This window comes from Hypomesus nipponensis, chromosome 7 (assembly GCF_054491055.1).
Source record: "Hypomesus nipponensis isolate SF chromosome 7, ASM5449105v1, whole genome shotgun sequence".
Taxonomy (NCBI): domain Eukaryota; kingdom Metazoa; phylum Chordata; class Actinopteri; order Osmeriformes; family Osmeridae; genus Hypomesus; species Hypomesus nipponensis.
Window position 1 is genome coordinate 9,389,574 of NC_140367.1, and position 21,022 is coordinate 9,410,595.

The 21,022-nt window shown below is 48.6% G+C and overlaps 1 protein-coding gene across 5 annotated transcripts in view; it reads right to left on the minus strand.

Moving 5' to 3' along the window:
- The window catches only part of sbf1 (SET binding factor 1), a 42,129-nt gene extending 21,446 nt beyond the window's left edge, over positions 1 to 20,683 (minus strand). For 3 of the 5 annotated variants that reach the window (XM_084701029.1, XM_084701032.1, XM_084701028.1), the window contains exons 1-9: positions 20,472 to 20,683; positions 6,976 to 7,061; positions 6,040 to 6,177; positions 5,706 to 5,831; positions 5,458 to 5,568; positions 3,022 to 3,051; positions 1,108 to 1,213; positions 778 to 910; positions 474 to 582 (exon numbers count right to left, since the gene is read on the minus strand). In XM_084701029.1, coding sequence (XP_084557155.1) covers positions 474 to 582; positions 778 to 910; positions 1,108 to 1,213; positions 3,022 to 3,051; positions 5,458 to 5,568; positions 5,706 to 5,831; positions 6,040 to 6,177; positions 6,976 to 7,061; positions 20,472 to 20,526 — 894 coding nt within the window. In that variant the 5' untranslated portion in view covers positions 20,527 to 20,683. The remainder of the gene's footprint in view (positions 1 to 473; positions 583 to 777; positions 911 to 1,107; positions 1,214 to 3,021; positions 3,052 to 5,457; positions 5,569 to 5,705; positions 5,832 to 6,039; positions 6,178 to 6,975; positions 7,062 to 20,471) is intronic. The other 2 variants (XM_084701031.1, XM_084701030.1) reach the window with 1 other exon arrangement.
- Between the last annotated feature and the right edge of the window lie 339 nt (positions 20,684 to 21,022).

Genomic DNA, 21,022 nt, shown 5'->3' on the forward strand with positions numbered 1-21,022 from the left:
TGGGCAGAGGGTCTTCCTCAATGTCGGCTATATTGGAAACGTACCTTGGCGCGCCTCACAAAGGCTGTGCTGTTCCGAGTCGGGTAGGTATTCAAACGGCAAGCTCTTCCGCGCGGCCGTACCACAGTGGGACTGCTTGTTAGCACGGACGAACCTGAGACAGGCAGGTCGCGGGGAGGTCGCACCCTCCTCTTGAGTTCAAACTAAGGTCGGACAGCCATCAAGCCGCCGGTATGTGATGGGAACCCGAGCCCGCATGAAGACCCGCACCCCGTCTATACCTACGCCCCCGACACTGCCTACTTGACCACCAACAGAGAACCATCACAGGGCCTTACAAGAGACCAGGCTCTGTGCTTACCATCGGCGCCCTATACCCGACTAGATCTATTCTACTGAACTGTGACTCTCGTCTAGCGCGCTAGCTCGTCTTGTTTGGAGTTAGTGTGTGTGTGTGGAGAGGGGGCACCCACCAGTTCCTGTGTCTCAGAGCGGAAGAAGGAGTTGACCCCGATGATAAAGGGGGTGGGGGTGCTCAGCACTTCCAGAAGCTTCCCTGGCAGGATGGGGACGTAGGTGAAGCTGAATGCGGGGGGGAGAACAGGAAGAGGTCATCATCATCAGAGAGGGGATTGCTGGAGGAGTGACATGTAAAGTCCCCACACAGACACACGGTTGCACACTGTTGTACCCTGCACACACAAGTAGTGATGGATCAGTGACTCTAACTGTGACTCGTGCATGCTTGGGCAGCAACGCCTGCACACACACACACACCTGTACTTGAGAGGGAACATGATGGCCAGCAGGCCCCGGCAGGCGTCTGTCAGCCGCTGGTAGCTGCTGGACAGGAACAGGATCTTGTGTTCCGTCAGAGCGGCACAGAACAGACACAGGACGTTCACTATACCTGGGGAGGAACACGGAACACACGCACAGGCACGTTGATCAGGAACCCTGGAGAACGTCTCTGTTCTTCTGGACATTATCAAACGCTTTTTTCCCAAGATAACAAGTGTTCGTTCTTCCATAGAAATGGCACAAAGACAAGATTCGAGATGCTTCATTGGCCAGTGGCAGCCGAAGGGGGATTGTGATTGGTCGTACCGAGCTGCCTGAAGAGCTGTGCTACGCTGCTCCCGCTGACGGGGAGGGACTCGTTGATGGGCGTCTGGATGACCTGCCTGTCCCCCGCCCCCAGAGTTACTGTCCTCTACAGAGGGGGAGAGAGAGAGGCAGAGAGAGGCAGAGAAGAGAGGCAGAGAGAGAGAGGCAGAGAGAGAGAGGCAGAGAGAGAGAGGCAGAGAGAGACAGAGAGAGACACAGAGAGAGACAGAGAGGTGGTGGAGGGAGGGAGAAAGACAGGAAACGGGGGGGGGGGGGGAGAGTGTGAACACTTTCATTGGAAATTGGGTTCAACAGATGTACTTTAACGCAATCACAGAAGGGCGTCATAGTTACGGGGAAGGGGAAGGTGGTTTGGAGGAAAGAGGTAGTAATGGAGTATAATGGAGGGCTTAGCTGGTACATGCCAATTTAACAGGCCATGTCAGCTGGATGGAGTCCACAAACGCCATAGCAACCCCTATTCCATAGGGAGGTCTCAATCAGAGCACCATATCATTGGGCCTTTATGGCAGAAAAATGCCAAGGACATGCCAGGTTCTACACACAGGCAGTGCTACGAATGAGTGTGTGTGTGTGTGTGTGTGTGTGTGTGTGTGTGCGTGTAAAGGGCAGAGTTCAGAGTCACGGATTAGATAGATTTTTCAGGGCTTTTAGCATTCGCGTTGAGCGTGCGAGTGGACCAAATACTGTATAGATCTGTTGTTTTACACAACTTTAATGATCCTCATTTTCAATTGAGCCGTTTTCTTTTTTTTCTTTTTTTAATCCACATTGCTGATGAAGCGCACAGTTAAACAAGTCAATGGCAGTGTGCTTAGTTTGACGGTGTTCAGCATCCATTGCATCCAGAAGAGAAATGGGTTTCCTAATCAGGGAGGTTATTCTACGGTAGTCTTGGCTGTGGAGAGATCAGAGGAACGTTGTGGAGCGTATACAGAGCTTGAGACAGGAAGCACAGGCTGGGAACTAGCCAATCACAGACAACCACGTTTAGAGCAGCTATGCCCCGCCCCAGAGCAGAACACAACCGGTATAGAGACACACCCCCGTGTCTCACTGCTACACGTGGAAGTCTCCAGAATTTCAAGTACTTTCAGACAGTTCAACACCATTTCTTCCCTTTGCATTGACAATAGTTCTATTTTTTTGTATTCATTCGTCAGCTCATTCGAGAGGTGAGCTCAAATGTCAATTGGCATGGAAACTTGTCTGCCCATAGCAGCATTGTGGCCATCTGAAAGTGCTTCAAATCCAGCTGCCAGGCAGGCTGTCCCAGAGTATGAGCAGAGACAGGACAGGCTAGCGTTGGCATCACATGCTCTTACAGGCAGCAGCAGCAGCAGAAGAGTTGTTCAGACACCACTACTGGGAGCCAACACCTGATCACTCACTATTCATCTGACCCTTAAGCAGGCCCTAGGACAGTGGTCCTCAGGGACCCCCGGTCCTGCACGTTTTAGATGTTTCCCTGCTCCAACACACCTGATTCAAAATCGTTATGTAGTTATGCAGAACCCTGCTAACGACCATTCAGGTGTGAATCAGGTGTGATTTGAATCAGGTGTGTTGGAAAAGGGAAATATCTAAAACATGCAGAACAGGGGGCACTTGAGGACCAGGGTTGAGAACCACTGCCCTAGGAATGCAGCCAGCCAATAACAAAATGGATCTTAGTGATTGGATCAGCTGTTGGTCACAGATAGAGCCTCATCAGAGCGTTTTGATTGGGTTCCCCCCTCCTCCCTGGCGGGAGAAGGGGCTGCGTCTGGATTGGTAGAGCAGGACAGGGGGGCGGAGAGGGAGCGGATGGGATACAAGGAGAGAGGATTTCCGGTGCAGAACTAGGAGAGACAGGAGCTGATTGGTTGGAAAGGAGATAAAGTCAGGGCATACCGAACTCTCAGAACTCTCCTCCTGGCCCGGCTATACAAGCACCCCCCCCCAGATAAAGAGAGAGAGACAAAGAGAGAGACCACAGCAGAACACACAGGTTAGACAACACTGGACCGAGGGAGCAGAGCCCAAACAAAAAAAAACACAGACAAAACGACAGGACACTTGACAACACACGACAACACATATACACAGCAGCTAGAGGACAACACCAGCTCCTCTACAGTGCGACTGTATAGGAGCCCTGGAGATGCATCGAGGTTAGACATGAGGCGTGGTGGACGAAACGAAAACACTGTCGGCATGGCAGCAGGGTTCGGGATGGGTCGCATCACACGGTTCGTTCCGACGACATCCTGGAACTAGGCAGGGGAGTTCTTCACTGGGGCAATGTTGGCATTTGAATAAAGTGCACACCTATGGTAAGGACTTATTGTTTCTCAATGAATGTTTGATAGAAAAGGCCTCTCTGGAGAACAGCCAGTGACAGCTCTTGGCAGCGAGACAGAGTGTCCTTGGGCTGTAATGCCCGCTGGTAAATGAGAGTCACAGTGAAGACACAGTATAGATTTACAACCACAATTCAACCACTCAAACCGACATTTGCTACGTGCATGTGCCAGCAACACCGTCTTCACACTTGCATGCACTCCAAACATGAGGTTCAGCCTTGCTACGATCTCTCAAACATAAGTGCATGCTCTCTCTTTCTCGCACGCACACCAGTGTGCGCAGCATCAGATCGAGGCAGGTCACATTTCAGAGCCCATATTTTACAGGCCAGGCTATCTGTGCTAAAGGTTGACTTGTGAGATAAGAGCTGCCAGGTAGTCCGGGATGATCATGGGTTGCTGCGGAAGACTGCAGTGATCCAAGTTGGTATGACAGCGGTTTGACGCCACATGATCGGGGCAGGGGCCTAATGTCTGATACCTCCCTGGTGCAGCGACCTCAGAGACAAGTCTAGAAGCAGCCTCACACATCTGACTGTGTTCACACAGACACTCCTATTCGACAGTAAATGAAAAACTATCTATACTCCATCACCGAACGGCTGAAAGTGTGTGTACGTGTACAAGATTTTTGGTTTGGTTTTGTCTAAGATGTTTTTGTGTCAAAGTGTGCTGTGTGCAGTGTGTCTGGGCCTTTGTGTGTTAATGCTGATTAGTCCCGTGTCTCTCTTTCAGACAGGGCAGGCAGCTAGGAGGCCATCTGCTGCCCCATATGGTCTCCCAGCACTGGAGCGCACAACAACACTGTGAGTGTGTGCGTCCGTGCTTGTGTGTGTGTGTGTGTGTGATTACAGTGATGTCATTTGATCCACTCCAAACTACAGGAAACAAACAAATCAAAGGCAAATCATTCCAGTAATTTGTAAAAGGGTCAAAAGATCATGAACCCAAAAAGATTGATTAAGAAAGAGTAAATAATGATGCAACTGTAGACTGTAAAACCCAGTAAAGCAGTGCCATCAATGAATTTGATTTGTGCAACAACAACAAAAAATAAGACAATTAAGATTGATTGGTATAACAAATCCAGCCATAAATACAACAACATCAGTCCCATTAATCACCATGATTTTGAGTTACAGCAAAATAAGTAAAAAATAAATGAAAATAACATTCAAATTGAAAGTGCACCACATGGGCTGATTGGTAGAAGCTTCCAGAGTGAGGCGTTACCTGGAGACAGCCCAGCAGCCAGTCACAGGCTAGGGCATGAGGAAGTGAGTCTAAACTACACACTGGAGACCCACTTATCTGGAACACAGAAACCAATACGCAGAACAGGGGGATCCATTTACATGTAACACAAGGGATGGGATATGTAGGACAAAACATCGTTACAGCAACATGGCTTTATACCGCCCAAACACACGATCACTATCCAGTGGTGTGCCTGTGTGGATAATTGAGAGCAGGTGACCTGAGTTTGAGGGCAAACTGTACACACAGGAGTAGTCAGGTTTGAGCTCTGGTGCTGTGCAGTAGATGTTTGTGGGTAAGAGGACATGGCTACGGTTGTTTTCAATCCCCAACAGGGATTTAATACTTCAAAATACAGCATTATAAGATTTAGCTTACTGCTCAGCAACTGTTGGAAAATATGTTTGGAATCCAAACACACATACATGTGTGTACTCATTTACATACCGACATTCGTTATCTCATCGGAAGGAAGAGAGAACACAGAGGACAATACACTTCCACCTCATTTGGACCAGGCTGGCTAAGCTAACACGCTAGCTGCCAGCTAACATGCTAGAACACACTAGCATGCTAACTGCCTTGGAAACTAGATGAACCGTCCACCACAGTTGTGTGTGCTTGTGTGTGCGCGTGGTGGGGTGCGGGTTGCATGGAGTGTGTGGTGTGTGTGTGTGTGTGTGTGTGCGCGCGTGGGGAGGTGCGTGGGGTCGGGTGTGTCCTGTACCTGGGAGCCTCCAGCGATGGGGATGACACACGTGAGAAGGTTCCCTATCACCGTTTCCAAGGGGACCTTGAGGCTGTCCGCGTGCACGGTGTAGATCAGGCCCAGGCAGTTCTAAACAGGACACGCGCACAGTCAGGGAACAAGCACCCCTCCATGGGGTCTACATGGCATCAGCAAACCTTCCCCCCCCCCATCTGGTGTGTGTGCGTGTATGTGTGTGTGTGTATGTATGTGTGTGTGTGTCCTACCCTGAACACTTCGGTATGGTCGAGGCGGGACACCAGGACCAGGCTCTTGGGGGCGAAGACCTGGGCTGGCTGAAGCGCTCCTGGCACTTCATCCTCGTCTGCCTCGCTGGCTTCAGCCTTCTGCAACTACACACACACACACTTTCTTCAACTTGTGTATCGACAAAGATGACATTTGTAGGCCGCTTTCAACTAATCTATTAACCATATGTCAGACTTTTTGTATCATTAAAGCAAAGCAGAAGAGAAGTAGCCTATCATGTCCTGTGGAGCTGTGAGGCCCAGAGGCTTGGAGGGGGGGGGGGGGGGCAGGGTTGGGGTGGCCTTTCCTCACCTGAGGGTTGTCCAGGCCCTCCCAGAAGGTGAAACAGGCACAGTAGTGACGCTCCGAGTTGATGTCAGTCAGAACAGATACAAAGAACGACGGGGGTAGCCTCTCTGGAACCAACTCCCATCCATTAGGCTGACAGAACTGGAGGAGAGAGAGAGACAGAGATACAGAGAGAGAGAGAGAGAGATACAGAGAGAGAGATACAGAGAGAGAGATACAGAGAGAGAGATACAGAGAGAGATACAGAGAGAGAGAGAGAGAGAGAGAGAGAGAGAGAGAGAGAGAGAGAGAGAGAGAGAGAGAGAGAGAGAGAGAGAGAGAGAGAGAGAGAGAGAGAGAGAGAGAGAGAGAGAGAGAGAGAGAGAGAGAGAGAGAGAGAGAGAGAGAGAGAGAGAGAGAGAGAGAGAGAGAGAGAGAGAGAGAGAGAGAGAGAGAGAGAGAGAGAGAGAGAGAGAGAGAGAGAGAGAGAGACAGAGAGACAGAGAGACAGAGAGACAGAGAGGAGCGGTGATGTGACAAGAGGTGAGTAGAAGGAACGGTTGAGGGAGGTGTGAAAAGAGACAGAAGAACATCCAGGCTTGGTGTGACATCACGGGGTGGTATGTGTCACATGCTCTAACTGTACTCTGTGTGACTCACCTCTGATCTAGACCCTGCTCTGTAATTTACCCTCCACAGTGGAAAAACACAAACAGCCTCAGAGAAGTTTTCCACGTCTACTCATGTACATAAAACGCAACAATATTGAAAGTTAAATATTAACGGCAAACTCAATTCCTAATCGAGTAATCGCTCACTACGTGTTGTCAAAGTGTGTGTGAATGTTAATATTAACAGTACACTTCATTCTGAGACAAGTGGGGTATCCATTAACCAATCCTGTATGAATTCTGATTTCTGAATTGTGTGTGTGAGTGTGTGTGAGTGTGTGCTTCTCACCAGCTCTATGCCTTGTGGGAAGGGGTTGTCCTCCCAGTCTTTTTCAGGGAAGCGCTGGAGAATGCGACCCTGACCCTCACTGCCCCCTGGAGAAAAAGGAGGAAGAGGGAAAGGGGGGGGGGAGAGAGGAAGAAACATGTTCAGGGCCAGGTTGGGTCAAAGACGTGACCCATCTACTTTATAACTCTGTATGTCTTGTATGTGTTGGAAATATATGTGTGTTACCCCTGTGTGTCGCAAGCATTGCGTTGTTTGTACGTGTATTAACCTGTGATTCAACCCTGTGTTGTACCTCATGCACAGGCTTGTGTATGTTTGGTATTGTGTATTGAGTCTTTACTCTTGTATTTGTAATTAGCATATTTAGTATTTGTAACCTGTTGTTTATTCTTAGATCTTATTTCCTTTCCTTGCCTGCTGCAACTTATTCTTGCGGATCAATACCAGCTACTATATCATTCGTAACTTAGTATCAACAAACTGCAAACATTCACTCAAAGGTCAACACAAACTAGCCACTTAGCTAGCTATACAAGTGATCTCACACCCACAACAGGGTGTTAACCAAGAGTGAACTTTCAGTGATGAGGTGTTCTCTAACAATGGTTCTCAACCCTGTCCTCAGGGACCCCCTGTCCTGCATGTTTTAGATGTTTCCCTGCTCCAACACACCTGATTCAAATAAAAGGGTCATTTTCTAGCTCTGTAGAAGCCTGGTAACTAACATGCATTTGAATCAGGTGTGTTGGAACAGGGAAACATCTAAAACAAGCAGGACAGGGGGTCCCTGAGGACAGGGTTGAGAACCACTACATCTCTGGCCCCCTGCTTCCCTCCAGACAGAGACAGACAGACAGAGACTGACTGACAGAGAGACAGACAGAGATACAGAGAGACAGATAGACAGAGAGACAGACAGGGAGACAGACAGCTGGCTAACAAGGACGTTCCCTATGCTGCTCATCATAACTCAGCCACAATGGCCTGCTTATATAACCGGACACAATTTGGAAGCTTTTCCTGCTTTCCAGCCTGCTTGGAAGCGATGCTTGCACACAGACCAGGCCTCTGTCATGTCACTGGGCTGGAGCAGATCTGAGCCTGACACAGCTGCACCCATGGAGGGCTGGAGGAGCAGACCGCCAAGTTTGGTCTGAAAGCTCCATCTGAGAAAGGAGCCGAGCGGCTTTTATCCCAAGGACAAATAAACGAGCGCCCCACGAGCGGCGCGGTCACAAACACGCAAACAGAAAGTAGGGCAGCTCCCAAAACTGCAGGGAGGGGGGTGGGGGGATCAACTTGTGTCCCTCCCTTCTCTTCCCACATCCAACCTTTTGCTCCCTCCCTCCCTCCCTCCCTCCCTCTCTCTCTCTGTCTCCCTCTCCCTCTCTCTCTCCCTCTCTCTCTCCCTCTCCCTCTCTCTCTCTCTCTCTCTCTCTCTCTCCTTCTCTCTCTCCTTCTCTCCCTCTCTCTCTCTCCCTCTTTCTCCCCCTCTTTCTCGTGAGAAGAATCCCATCTCGCTGGTCACTCAAGGCTCTCTTCATCCGACCAGCTGTGTTTCGTTCCTGACCACTTGAAACAGCTCCGGTGTCAAACACGGATGACGAGCGCCAGTAAAACACCGGAGCAGGAATGCTACTGTGCGTATTACATTTACTGGGACTCATTCCATAATTTATCCCAGCTCTCACCATGGCGACAAGCCCCACTGGTTTTGAACACACACTGACACATGTATGACAACATGTATTGAAGTGAAAACCTGACGCGTGCTTGTTTAGAAGGTCAGGAGGAGGGCCAAGCCTGAGACTAAAGTTGTGGTTTCCCAGAATGCACCCCATAGAGGACCTGAGTCCCCTGACCAGCGTCGGAAATACACGAGGGCAAAGGGCAAAACTGCCCCTAAGAAATATCATTTTGCCCCTGATATCACTAGGAGAGGGGCAAAAAATGCCCCCAAAATTTCCTCTAATAATAATGATAATTTAATTAACTTGTCAAAAACATCGTGACCTGGACCAGTTGCTATAATGCTTTTGATTTTCACCTTGACTGATTTGCGTGTGCGTAAAGAACCGAACGTTCAAAAAAATGGAGCGCTTCTTAATCAGACCTATGAGTGACTGCGAGTGTGAGGAGAACTGAGGAAGCAGTAAACACAATCTCCGTCACAATCTCAGGTTCCAAAAATGAAATTCACTCGCAGTGACCATCGAACAATGGAAGCTAGATTGTCTTGGGGTGGACACGATTTTTTGCAAAGCATGTCGAACTTGTGGACAACGAGTTGCAAAAGTTGTTGTCAATCCGGCACAGGCGAATTCTTCTGCTGAATCTAGTTGAGCGAAAACATTAAGAAATACGTGGCCTTTCGTCACCAGCGACCAAGCAACACGCCATCGCCTACGGTGATAACTAGTAATAATAATAATTTGTTAATTATTTAGTTCGCTTTAGCTAGTTTAACGTTAGTAAGCTAACGTTAGCTAGCTCTGATAGTGCGTTAGTCACAAAGGCTTGCTTGCTTGCTAGCTAGCTTCGCTAACTTTAGACAGAGTGCAGTCAGTGAATGATTTTCCCCCCATCCTCGTAACTGTCATCTTGTGGTTGACAACCAATCCTATATTTGGGGAAAGTTGTGTGCAGTTGAAAAAAAGTTAAAAAATGAATGTAATAATAACAATTAATAACCACAGAGAAATAAGATAACATTGAATATGATGGTCTGATTTATGTTTTCTGTTCAAATAAATCTAAGACAACAATTTGAATCTGTAGACTACTACTTAATAGTCTTATTATTGCCATTTGATGAAAATTGCTCATACTGTAAGCCTAAATAAGCACATTTATAATCTTGAACAAAGGTAAAATGTCTTATTATTACATTTAGTAGACGCTCTTATCCAGAGCGACTTACAGTAAGTACAGGGACATTCCCCTGAGGCAAGTATGGTGAAACGCCTTGCCCAAGGACACCAAATCATTTTGCACGGCTGGGAATTGAACTGTCAACCTTCCGATTACTAACCCGATTCCCTAACCGCTCAGCCACCTTACTCCCTCTGGATAAGAGCGTCTGCTAAATGACTAAATGTTGATTCAAAAAGTGCCCCCAATTTTTAAAAAAATGCCCCTGGATTTCAGTCAGTGAAAAAATATGTAAATTTCCTACCCTGCCCCTGACCCCAAACAGGGAAGTGGGTGTCATTTCTAAACGGTCTGCATCTGTGAGCTCCAGCACGTAACATAGGTGTGTGTTTCTGAAAATGTATTTATTTGTATTTATTCTTTAAGGAGATGCACTGTATTTTGGGACCTATTTTATTTTGATGCACATATTTGGAAATGAGCAGGAATTAGCACAATATGGATGTCAAAGCAGTTATAATGAGCCGATGTGACAATAAAATGTGTTTTGGTTAAAATCAACAAATAATCATGCTAATTAATCGTGATCTCAATATTGATCAAAATAATCGTGATTATCATTTTGGCCATAATTGTGAAGCTTTAGTTTAATGGCTTCAAATTGTTGTCCTTCTGGTGCCAAAGCTTTACTGTGTGTGTTTGTATGTGTACATAAGCACGTAGGAGGCATAAAAGGGTAGTCGAAAAACGAGTCAGGTGACCATAGAATAGCAGGCAACGCTGAAAGTCGGTGAGACACACCCGTGTTGTGTCTCCACACGTGACTCTGCTCATGTTCCCTCCTGTGTTTGCACTGCACTGACTCAAGATCCCAGGCCCCAGTCACCACGCCATCCAACCTCACCTGCTCAGGCACCAGTCACCAGGCCATCCAACCTCCCCTGCTCAGGCCCCAGTCACCAAGCCATCCAACCTCACCTGCTCAGGCCCCAGTCACCAGGCCATCCAACCTCACCTGCCACCCCCAAACAACCATGGGTGTACAACAGCATGGTGTTCATCAAACTACAATTCATACCATAAATAGATAGGTCACGCAAATACGGAAGTACACAGAGAATACTCACAGACACAAATATACACAAATACACCCCCACTCAAAGCAGAAACTGTCTGGAACAGGACTGATGTGTCCATGTTATCAGTGTGTCATTGGGCTGGGTGGAGATAATCCTGCTGCTGTACAGGGTACATAGCCAGCCAGCAGGGCATCGGAATAGACATAGCCCTGGATCCTGACACCAGCCAAATAGTCTGCTTGAGACACACACACACAAGTGCTTGCATGCACACACACACACACGCACACACAAAAGGCCAAAGTGCACACACGCTGTCACAATCTAGCCATCAGAGCGTTCCTCTGCTCTCCATCCTTCCTGCCACCTCTGTCTCTCCGACACCACCATGATCCAGATGGGGACCTCGGCGCTGGCTGTGGGAGCCAGCCTGCCCGGGCACAATGACCGGGCCTGCCGTTCCAGAAGAGAGTTCTTGGGAGTTTCCGGAAATTTCTGTGGCTGACTCAGCCATACAGAACTAACAGCCTCTTAGGAAGTCCAGTCCATTAATAAATACACACGAGCAAGGACATGCACATGCAAGCAGCACACCCTTACACACACACACACAGTTGAGCTCTGGGATGCTCTTAGTGTTTTGGAGGTGATGCTAATGGCTCCCAGTGTGCTGGCTCTGTGGGGGATTGGGCTGCTTTCAAACCCTGAAACGCCTCCCCCAGCATCTCCGTCATGCCTACCTACAGCAGGGGGGTGGTTTTCACACGGGCATCAAGCACAACAGCAAGTACGCTAGGCCTCCCTTTAGCCATTCGCTCCACACGCAAACACAGCAGATATGCCTGAAGGGGCACTGCCAACAATCCATGCATCCTCGGGGATACAGATGAGTGTCTTTCATGATGTGTTATTCAGCAGACCATTACTGAGATGTTACATCAGATAGCCCTTGCCTAATGCCCCCCCCACCCCCCTACCTCCCCCCCCCCCCCCACAAAATGTCTGTGCTATATCTAGAAGTATACCATTGTGCTCCACCAGGACAGACTGCTTCTCATGCCTGGGACAGTGTTTCCGCTATGTTGGTTTTGCCGTGGCGGCCCCCTGCATTTCTGCTGCCACGGTATCAGAAATAGGGCTGTACGAAATGATAGGCCGACTATCAGGCATGAGGTCTCTTTAAGTAGCCTAACCTTATTGCTTTAGGGGAAATAGGACGAAAATATGTCCAATATTACATTAGCTATTAGACTATTACATTAACCTTCGGACAGACCTGCCCCCCCCACTTCATAAAGAAAAATCCTAGAGGGAACACTGCAGGGAGACATGCCTGGGCCCTGGCACAGGGAGCTGGTGAAGGTTCACATAGGTCTGGGCTGACATTGTGGCCGTCCAAGATAAAGTGGGCATGGAGGCTGGTGTTTAGCACCGTTACAGACCTTGGGACCACGATTACACTGTTTGTTTGCCGGTTTCAATTCCAAAGCTAGTGAGAGATGGAACTTTGGCGGAGAGGGAACACGGGACTCTGCCACGTTCCAGGAGGTAGGCATGCACCAGGACATGTCTTGCACAATCTTGTGCCTCTTTAGGTGAGAGTTCACATATTTAACAAGGGTCGTGGGAACTCAAGCACTAGAATTCAGACCTGACGCCCAGATCATCTCCCAGTGTTTCCTCTAGGATTTTTTTTAGCAGTGGGGGCAGGTCTGTCTGACCCCCCCCCCCCCCCCCCCCCCCCCCCCCAAATCAACATAGCGGAAACACTGTCTCCTCACGGACAAACACATGTTCGAAAACCCCCTAAGTACCATTAAAGGCCGGCTGCTTTATGATCGGTACGTCCCCGAAAGACCCGCGTCAAAATGAAACCAGACGGAGGTGAACTGAAACTGTGCGCCGCGGATGAACTTGGCGGCGGCCATTTTGGGGCTGCAGTCAGGTGTGCATACGAGTCCTGTGGTACGAGACATTCTCTATCCACAGGAGGAGGAAGCTAGCGTCTCCTGACAGAGACGGCCCACACCAGCCACCTGACACGTCTGGTGTGTCTGTCTGAACCCGTGATAATGAGGTGCTTCTTCAGCTGTTTGAAGTCAATACAGAACTATGTAGCGGTGATGTCGACCACAGCCACCGCCACACACACACACCAGTGTCGCACTCAGGCCTCAGTTTCAACTATATATGGTGTAGATACCGGTAGTAGATAAATTCTATGGCACTAGCCCAGGGTGCAACTATAAGGCTATTTGCATGATCAGTAGGGATGGGCCCCATTCAAGACCTTGATCCGAGGTTGGTCGAGTTGTTCTAATATGGCTAATGGCTACTGCAATGTTTCCGCTAGCCGTGGCTGGCTGCCGCCACAGTAATAGAAATAAGGCTGTACAACATTTTAGGCCATCTATCAGCAGTGATTGTTAGAGTGCCTGTCGGAGAATAGCCCGGACATATGCTTCACACTGCAGTTGAGATTGTGTGTGTGCGCGCGTCTTTGGGTACCTGCCCCCGCTGCTAAAAAGAATCCTAGAGGAAACACTGTAATGGCTGTGGGTCAGGTGGGTTAGGTGAGCAGGTTATGGGAGACCCAGCTGAGTTAGCTGAAACAGACAGGGACAGTCTGTATGGAAGGGCGCAACATGATACTCAAACTAATCCATCCTCAAACACAATTTCACTTTAGCAAGTATCCAAACCACACTGACACGACTGCGGACAGTTTCCCTGGTTACCCAAATTCAGAAGACAAAGTTAGCTCTGTGTGTGTGTGTGTGTGTGTGTGTCTGGTCTGACGCAAGCTGTCAAGAAGCAGGTTGCCATGGAGCCATAACTGTCATGACCTCACTTTACATAGCTCAGTTAGATATGACAAACATGGGCATGTATTCACCGACACAGGGAGTTTGGGACTCAGATGTGTACACCGTTCGTGTGGTTCCTTCCAGCTATCAGCCAGCGACCTTTAGGCTCTGAGCCTCCACCACAGAGGGAGAGATAAGTGAGTATCTGATGAATGCACAAAGCTCACTTTCTCCCTTTCTCTTTGAACAGGCAACTGAAGTCAGTGCAGGCAAAAAAACACCCCACTTAGATGATATCATATCCAAGCCAATCACCACACCCACTGAGGACACTGTCCTTCTCTGTGATACGCTCACACACAAAACAATCGCGGGCCACGCAAACAGACAAACAAACGTGCACGTACGTGTACACACACACACACACAGAGCAGAGTTGATATTTTATACGGGTCGAGTGAGAGTGAGTCACTTTCTCTGATTGAATGCAGCAGTGTACTAGGCCAGACCATTGCCTCTCTTGGCTCACGCACACAGGGTGTGTAGATGTACACATCAGTCCTCTGGATGAGAGAAGGAAGAAAATCAATGCACTTGTTTGACTTTAAGATTTGCTCCAAATTTGCTATAAGACAGTTGGCGCAAATAAAATGCTACGCTTAATGAATGCCGAAATCCATGCGACAAGCAACCCGCGTGTCCAGAGACCAGACGGGGGGTGAAAAAGGCTCCATCTGGCAACCGCCGTTGCCCGGGTGACCATGAGGGACATTTTCTTTGTGCAAAAAGCTCTTCAACAAACTCACATCCTTCCTGCAAAACTAATACCCCTTCCACAAGCCCCTCCCACCCCTCTGAACGACTCCCCCCACTGCACAAAAAACTGTCTTTCCAAGAGAGGAAATACAGAAAGGGAGAGAGTGTTCCCTAGAACTCCACAGTTTCTCCTTGGTCTGATTGTCAGACGTCCAAGTTTGGCCTACCAAATAAACAAACCTGGTTGTTGTGAGGTTTTGTGTCTTGGTTCCTTTTGCAGTGGTGTGTGTGCATGTCTGTCTAGGCCTGTAATTTCCGTCGCCTCCCACACAGTTAGCTGTGGCAACCTGCTTGACTATGACCAGAACCTTGTAGATCTTTCAGGAACTTTGGTTGCAAACGGCATTATTACAAAAATGCCTTGCATTTCAAACAGTGTCAAATAAATATTAGCCTTGAAAGATCGACTCTGTTTTGTATGCTTATACAGTGAAGTGTTTGGCAACCACACGTTATGCCTTCCTCTAAGCACTGATCCAGAGACAGCTGGGATTGACCGAGGTTCAGGGCAGCTGATGTTGGAACAATGATCTGCATCACATTGATGAATCACCGTTCAAATTCACCCATTCAGACACCAGCTGGCTAGCAGCACAGAGCAGCACACATGAGTGGTGACGGACCAGGGCCAGGTAGCTTAGCTCGGCTAGCTAGACAGCTAACTGCTCCCACAGCTGCATCCAGACAGAGAGGGAAAGAGAAGACAACCCACACCTCGGCATGAGGTGAGACTGACAGACACATGCGCAAGACTCGCATCGGAACTGGAATCATAAGTCACTTTAACATGTTAGCATCTACGACGCCATGGCAGTCTGGTGGTAAAGAGACCCTGCTACAAACTGTGTTAGGTCAGTTACCTGCACAAGGATAGTTAACTGTGTTAGGCTAGACTAAATACAAGCCTGGTCAGATCAGGAGTGTCTGAAGGGAGAACTATGAGAGGAATTACAGTGGTTAAGGGCATTGACCAAGAGTGTTTCCTCAGAGTCAAAATATGTGTTGGGCGGATGACAAGCAGTCCCAACAGGCCCCTCTGAGACACGCAACAGCCTCCGAGTGGGCGGGGCTTAGGAAATTGAAACACAATGGATTGAAGCAATCAGCCCCTAATCTCCCTTTATGCCTCGCTCCCTCATTGACTCCCATCTCACCGTCCCCCAACAGCAATCCCATTCCCTTCCTAATTGGTCGGCTGTTCCCTTGACGCTGTGTGTCAGGTTCGGGAGGTTACAGGTTCATCTCTGGTCCAAAAGTCACAAGGGGGCCACTGCATCACATCAGCTCTTCACAGACCTCACAGGAAAGAGTCCTTCAGGATGATCCAGTGTCACAGAGCACTGGCCCTTACCCTAATGAGCCGTCCCAACCAATACATTCATCAAGCAAAACACCCCATAAAAAGTCTAAATGATGTTCACCAAGTCAATGCCTAAGACCACGAGAGGGTCAGAAATTGGTCCTGAAACTGGTGGGTCAGTGTTAAAGACATGCATTCAAGGGTGAGGTGGAAGAGAAGCAATAATCTGTAATTCTGATACTTCTGAACCTGAGGTCTGCAGAGGGGGAGGGGGGAACAGGGAACAAATCCCTGCCACTGCCCTTTGAAAGGGGCATCCTTCCCTGGCTAGGACCAATGAGCAGCCATTCCCCAGCATTCTTTGACCAATCAATATGCCAGATTAGGGGAAAAAAAACTAACCCAGTGGGGTACCGACGAGATTATTATTCCTTTCATTCTGAGACAGTCTATGATGACCAGGGGGGGAAGGGCAGGGAGAAAGGCCAACAGACATAATCTAGTGCCACCACTCAATTACCCTGGGGGGGATTTGAACGATTACTCCGTTAACCCCCTTGGGCTGACTGGGAACTGGATTGCCAGGGTCCGGAGGGGCATATGGGGTGGCCGGGGTGTGTGTGTGTGTGGGGGGGGGGGGGGGGGGGACGACAGCTGAGTAGGGGGTAGGAATTCTCCAAATTCCATGGAGAACCATCAAAGCATGGTTCTAGCATTGGGTCATCCCTCACTACCACTCCATGACCCCCGACAGTGTGACTGCGAGCTGACCTCCAGTGCCCCTGGGGAGCAGAGCACTGCTAGCCTTGCGACTCTCATCATCAAGACTGCCCATGCAGCACACATCGCTTACTGTGCGTTGGGTGTTGGAAATGGAGATAGATAAGAGTGTATGTGTGCGTGTGTGTGTTCTGTATCTCAGGAGCAAGAATGAGGGCAGACGGCAGGGCCTTGAGGCAGTCGTCTGCCTCCATGAATAAGGAGCATTGATTCCAGCAGACAGAAAGCTCTAACACAGCTCATGGGTCTGGCATCAGCTCTGCATGGCCAGCATCTCTGACACTCGAGCACCAGTAGAGTGACAGCCTGCCAGTCCTGCTCAGTATGGATATCTGACACACACACACACACAGAAAGAGAGACCTGCAGGTCAAAGTCTCATTGGGGCATCACTGGTTAAGAGCAGTCAACAGCCAGTGCATTGTCACCTCAAGTGTAGCGGGTGGCTGTTCACAGCAGTGTGGCCACTGGTACCATTGAAACATACTAAACAGTCCCACAGACAGGGAATTATTCATGCACACGCATGGTCGTGCAGGCACACACACACACACACACATTGGAATAATAAACGTTTATAAGGGCGAAAGAAAAAAAAAACATGAATTCACACAGCCACACACACACACAGTCCTTCTTCCAGCACCCCTCCGTCCCGTATGAAAGACAGATTGTGAGGGCTATTTCTGGAGGGCCAGAGTGTGTGCAGCTCTGCTCTGCAACCAGAGAGGAAGTGGCAGGCCACAGACGGGCATCACTGGCACACATCACCAGCCCTCCTCCCTTCCCCAGCCCTCCTCCCTTCCCCAGCCCTCCTCCCTTCCCCAGTCCTCCCTCCTTCCCCAGTCCTCCCTCCAATCTCTCCCCGTCTTGTCTGCTCTCTTCCTCTGCCTGAAGCATTAAGACTCTGGCCCCTCTCCCCTACACAAGCCTCAACACACCAACCAGTCTGAAGGGCCCTGTGAAACCCCCTGATGACACGCACACACCACTTTCCAAGAACGCTAGCTCAGTCTGTATGAACGCTAGCTCAGTCTGTATGAACGCTAGCTCAGTCTGTATGAACGCTAGCTCAGTCTGTATGAACGCTAGCTCAGTCTGTATGAACACAGTTGTCTTGCAAAATTGCTGGGTTTCAATTGGCTTCCTCAGCATCAGTCCCAGACAGTGTCCCAGGAGAATGGGTTCATCCTCTAGCTCCCAATGCCAAACAGAGGGCTGTCTGCCTGTCTGTCTGTCTGTCTGTCTGCCTGTCTGGCTGGGTGGGTGGCTGACTCTGGCCTGGTGGGCAGCTGACTGGTTAATGGAAGCTGTTGTGAGCAGTGTGCTCTTGTCAAGCTCTCTCTGCCAGAGCTGTCACTCCAAGATGAAAAACAACTGCTCTGCCTGCATTCTGTTTAGACCACAACAGCCATACAGAAACACTCCCCCAACCCCGAGCTGAGCTGAGGCGCTACCGCTACGAGAGGAGAGAGGACGACAGAATGTAGACCAGTGTGTGTGTGTGTGCGCGTGCGTGTGTGTGTGTGTATTGGGATAAACTTCTTCGAAACCATAGTGGCTGCTTTAGTTTAGGCCACTTTAAAGACGCACACACCCTCTTCCTCAGCTTTTGCAGAAACCCTTGATATGCACAGAAGGACAATCTGGATTCTCGCTCTAAACACTTCTCTCTTGGGTCCTCTCTCCCATTTCCTGTTTGGTCCACGAGTCCAGTGGACGGAGCATCCGATTCGTCGACGGGTTCTTAGCCCAGTGGGGGGGGGGGAGTTTGCTGTCAAAACAGGTCAACATGGAGCACAGTTTCACCAGAAATCCCAGCTAGGAGAACCACACCCCTGTAACTGAGTGTTAATCCCCCACTGCAAGTAGCCATCTTGGATCTGACCAGGGTGTATCCAAGTGGTAAGTGTCTGGGGTGAGCTCAAAGTATGAAACCGGACACACAAATGGCTAGCAGAGAGCATGAATAGCATCCGAAGGCACAGCTCTCAGGTCTCCATCTTAAAGAGCAAGGATGTGTTCACAGGCACAATATTAACAGTCACTGACTGTGTGACAAATGGGGTTTAACTGTTGCAGCAGGTGGGAAAGACATGCCCCAACACTGTGTAGGTACAGACAGTGTCAGAAGACAGGACAAGCTTGCCAAACACTGATGTCACTTCTAGATTGCCTTCCTTGCCTGTGAAATGTTCTATGCCGTCTATCTGACAGTCAAAACACATATGTTTGAACGGGCCACTGCCATCACCTGTCTTTAATTAGGCCTTTAATGCCACAGTGCCCCTGGGCCGACACAACACTTAAAAAACAGCACCAAGCTTGAAAAAGTAGAGATCAGCCACACCGATTAAACCATATCAAGCCACAGTATCGATTCGCAGAAGTAGGCTACATCCACTTAAGGTAACGAGTCACGACTCTGGATGTTGAGAAAAGGAAACATATGGTAGCAGAATACAGTTGTAAGCAGCTAAAAGATCATCATCGCCCCTGAGTGATCCGTTTATGAGACTGAGAGCCTTGATCATCTCAGTGCTTGGTCTTTAATGTCTGGCTTCCAGATGCTTTACAGGGCTGGAATTCAGTACAGAACAGCAGGGTAGAAACAGGAAGGAGAGTTTCTGCAGCGTGTGCAGCGTCCACATCATAGCATCCTGCCGAACCTGCACGTATTTGCCCCATCAAACAAACATGCAATAAGCGCATGCAAAAACACTACTGTTCATTGTACAACCTTGTTAATTTGCCAAAAAGCAATGCCAGTTGTTGCTTGTTTTTACGATGCAGAAAGCTTGTCATGTTGCAATTTTCTCCATGCTACTTCTGAATAAATCATAGAGAAATCCAGTCTATAAATAAAAGACTACACGTTACACGTTTTAAACTAGCTACATGCTTTCTTTGGATAAGGCGGCTTGAATATTTCATGGCCAACGGGCCATTATACTGCACGGATCTAGGGCAGCACAAACAGGGGGGAGCGTCAGATAACGGTCCTAAACAGTCATCGTCCCAACAACACAACAGGAGGAAAGCTGAGCTGGTCTCCATTCTGGCTGCTGTGTGAAGGGGTCTCGGGGAGGGGCAAACCCTTCTAGGTTAATCTCCACAAACAGAAACAAAGAAATCCACCAACATGTATAAAGATTGAACACACAGGTTACAAATAACAAACACAACATGTTTGCAAACTATCAAGACATTCAAACACAAAGATTGACAAACTTCGTAATGTGTCATACTACACAGTAGATGCCTGCTAGGAAGGATGAAGTGTCAATTCTGGCCACTTCGTTAAGATTAATATACCGAACAACACATTTATCTGAATCTTGAAGCGGTTTTAAAAATGTGCACAGTGCCTAATTAATAAATGTGTAGCCACTATAGCTAAGCCAGTCTGATATAGACACCACTCGCGGGCTAGTTAGCTGCAGGAGTAGCCTTGTTAGCTATGTTGCTAAAGCTTTGGCTAGCAAGTTCGCTTTCAATATTGGCAAGTTAACTTACGTGGTTATTTACATTTGTGTGTTACAGTTATGCATTCCAGCAAAATATGAACATGCACGCTTTTACTCAATTTGTTTCTCGTAGTTTGACATGACAGGACGACGCAAGTGACTAATCTCAAGGGGCCGTCGTTTGACTCCGCGATCTATAGTTCAGTGCTATGCCCCATCAGACACCTCTGAGCTGTGGGAAGCCGTTTTGTCCCGTCCCGTCCCGAGCCCGTCCCCGCCTCCCTCTCCTCCGCCTCCTGTTTATCACAGTGCTGCACCGTACTAGCTAATACGCTAGCATTTTGTAGCATGTATGTAGCTAGCATTCAAACCTCACCTCTCTTATCGAGGTCGTAACCGACCACCACGAAGTAGTCGGCGAGCCTGGCCATCTTGGAGTTTACGGCGACAGGCCTTTGTAGCTATATCCTTGTACTTGAACGTCAATAATCCATTCACATTCTGATGGCGAAAGACACATCACGGGCGACAGTAGCATCCTTCCAGCTGTATCCCGCCGCCATACTGTCAGTCTGCCTTGCCCTGACAGTGGAGAGCAATGAGTCTGCGCACAAACTCTCAGGGAGGGGCACATGGCAGGAATGTCCAGTGCACATTCTGACTTAACTCTACGAGTATGACAGACATTAGTTGAGTAAAACGGGTGTTGCTGACTGTGCGACGGACAGGGGGCTACTATACATTTTGGATGAGTCTTTTAAGACAATAATTTACTAAAATCATGCTGGTGGTATTTACACATTAAATCTATCATGTGAATCTGTCTTCTTGTACATCTATAACTTAGACACAAGGATTTTGTAAGCAGCAGTTACATAAGTAATTTATGCAAATATTTAATATTTAATGTCACATTGTAATAGGACG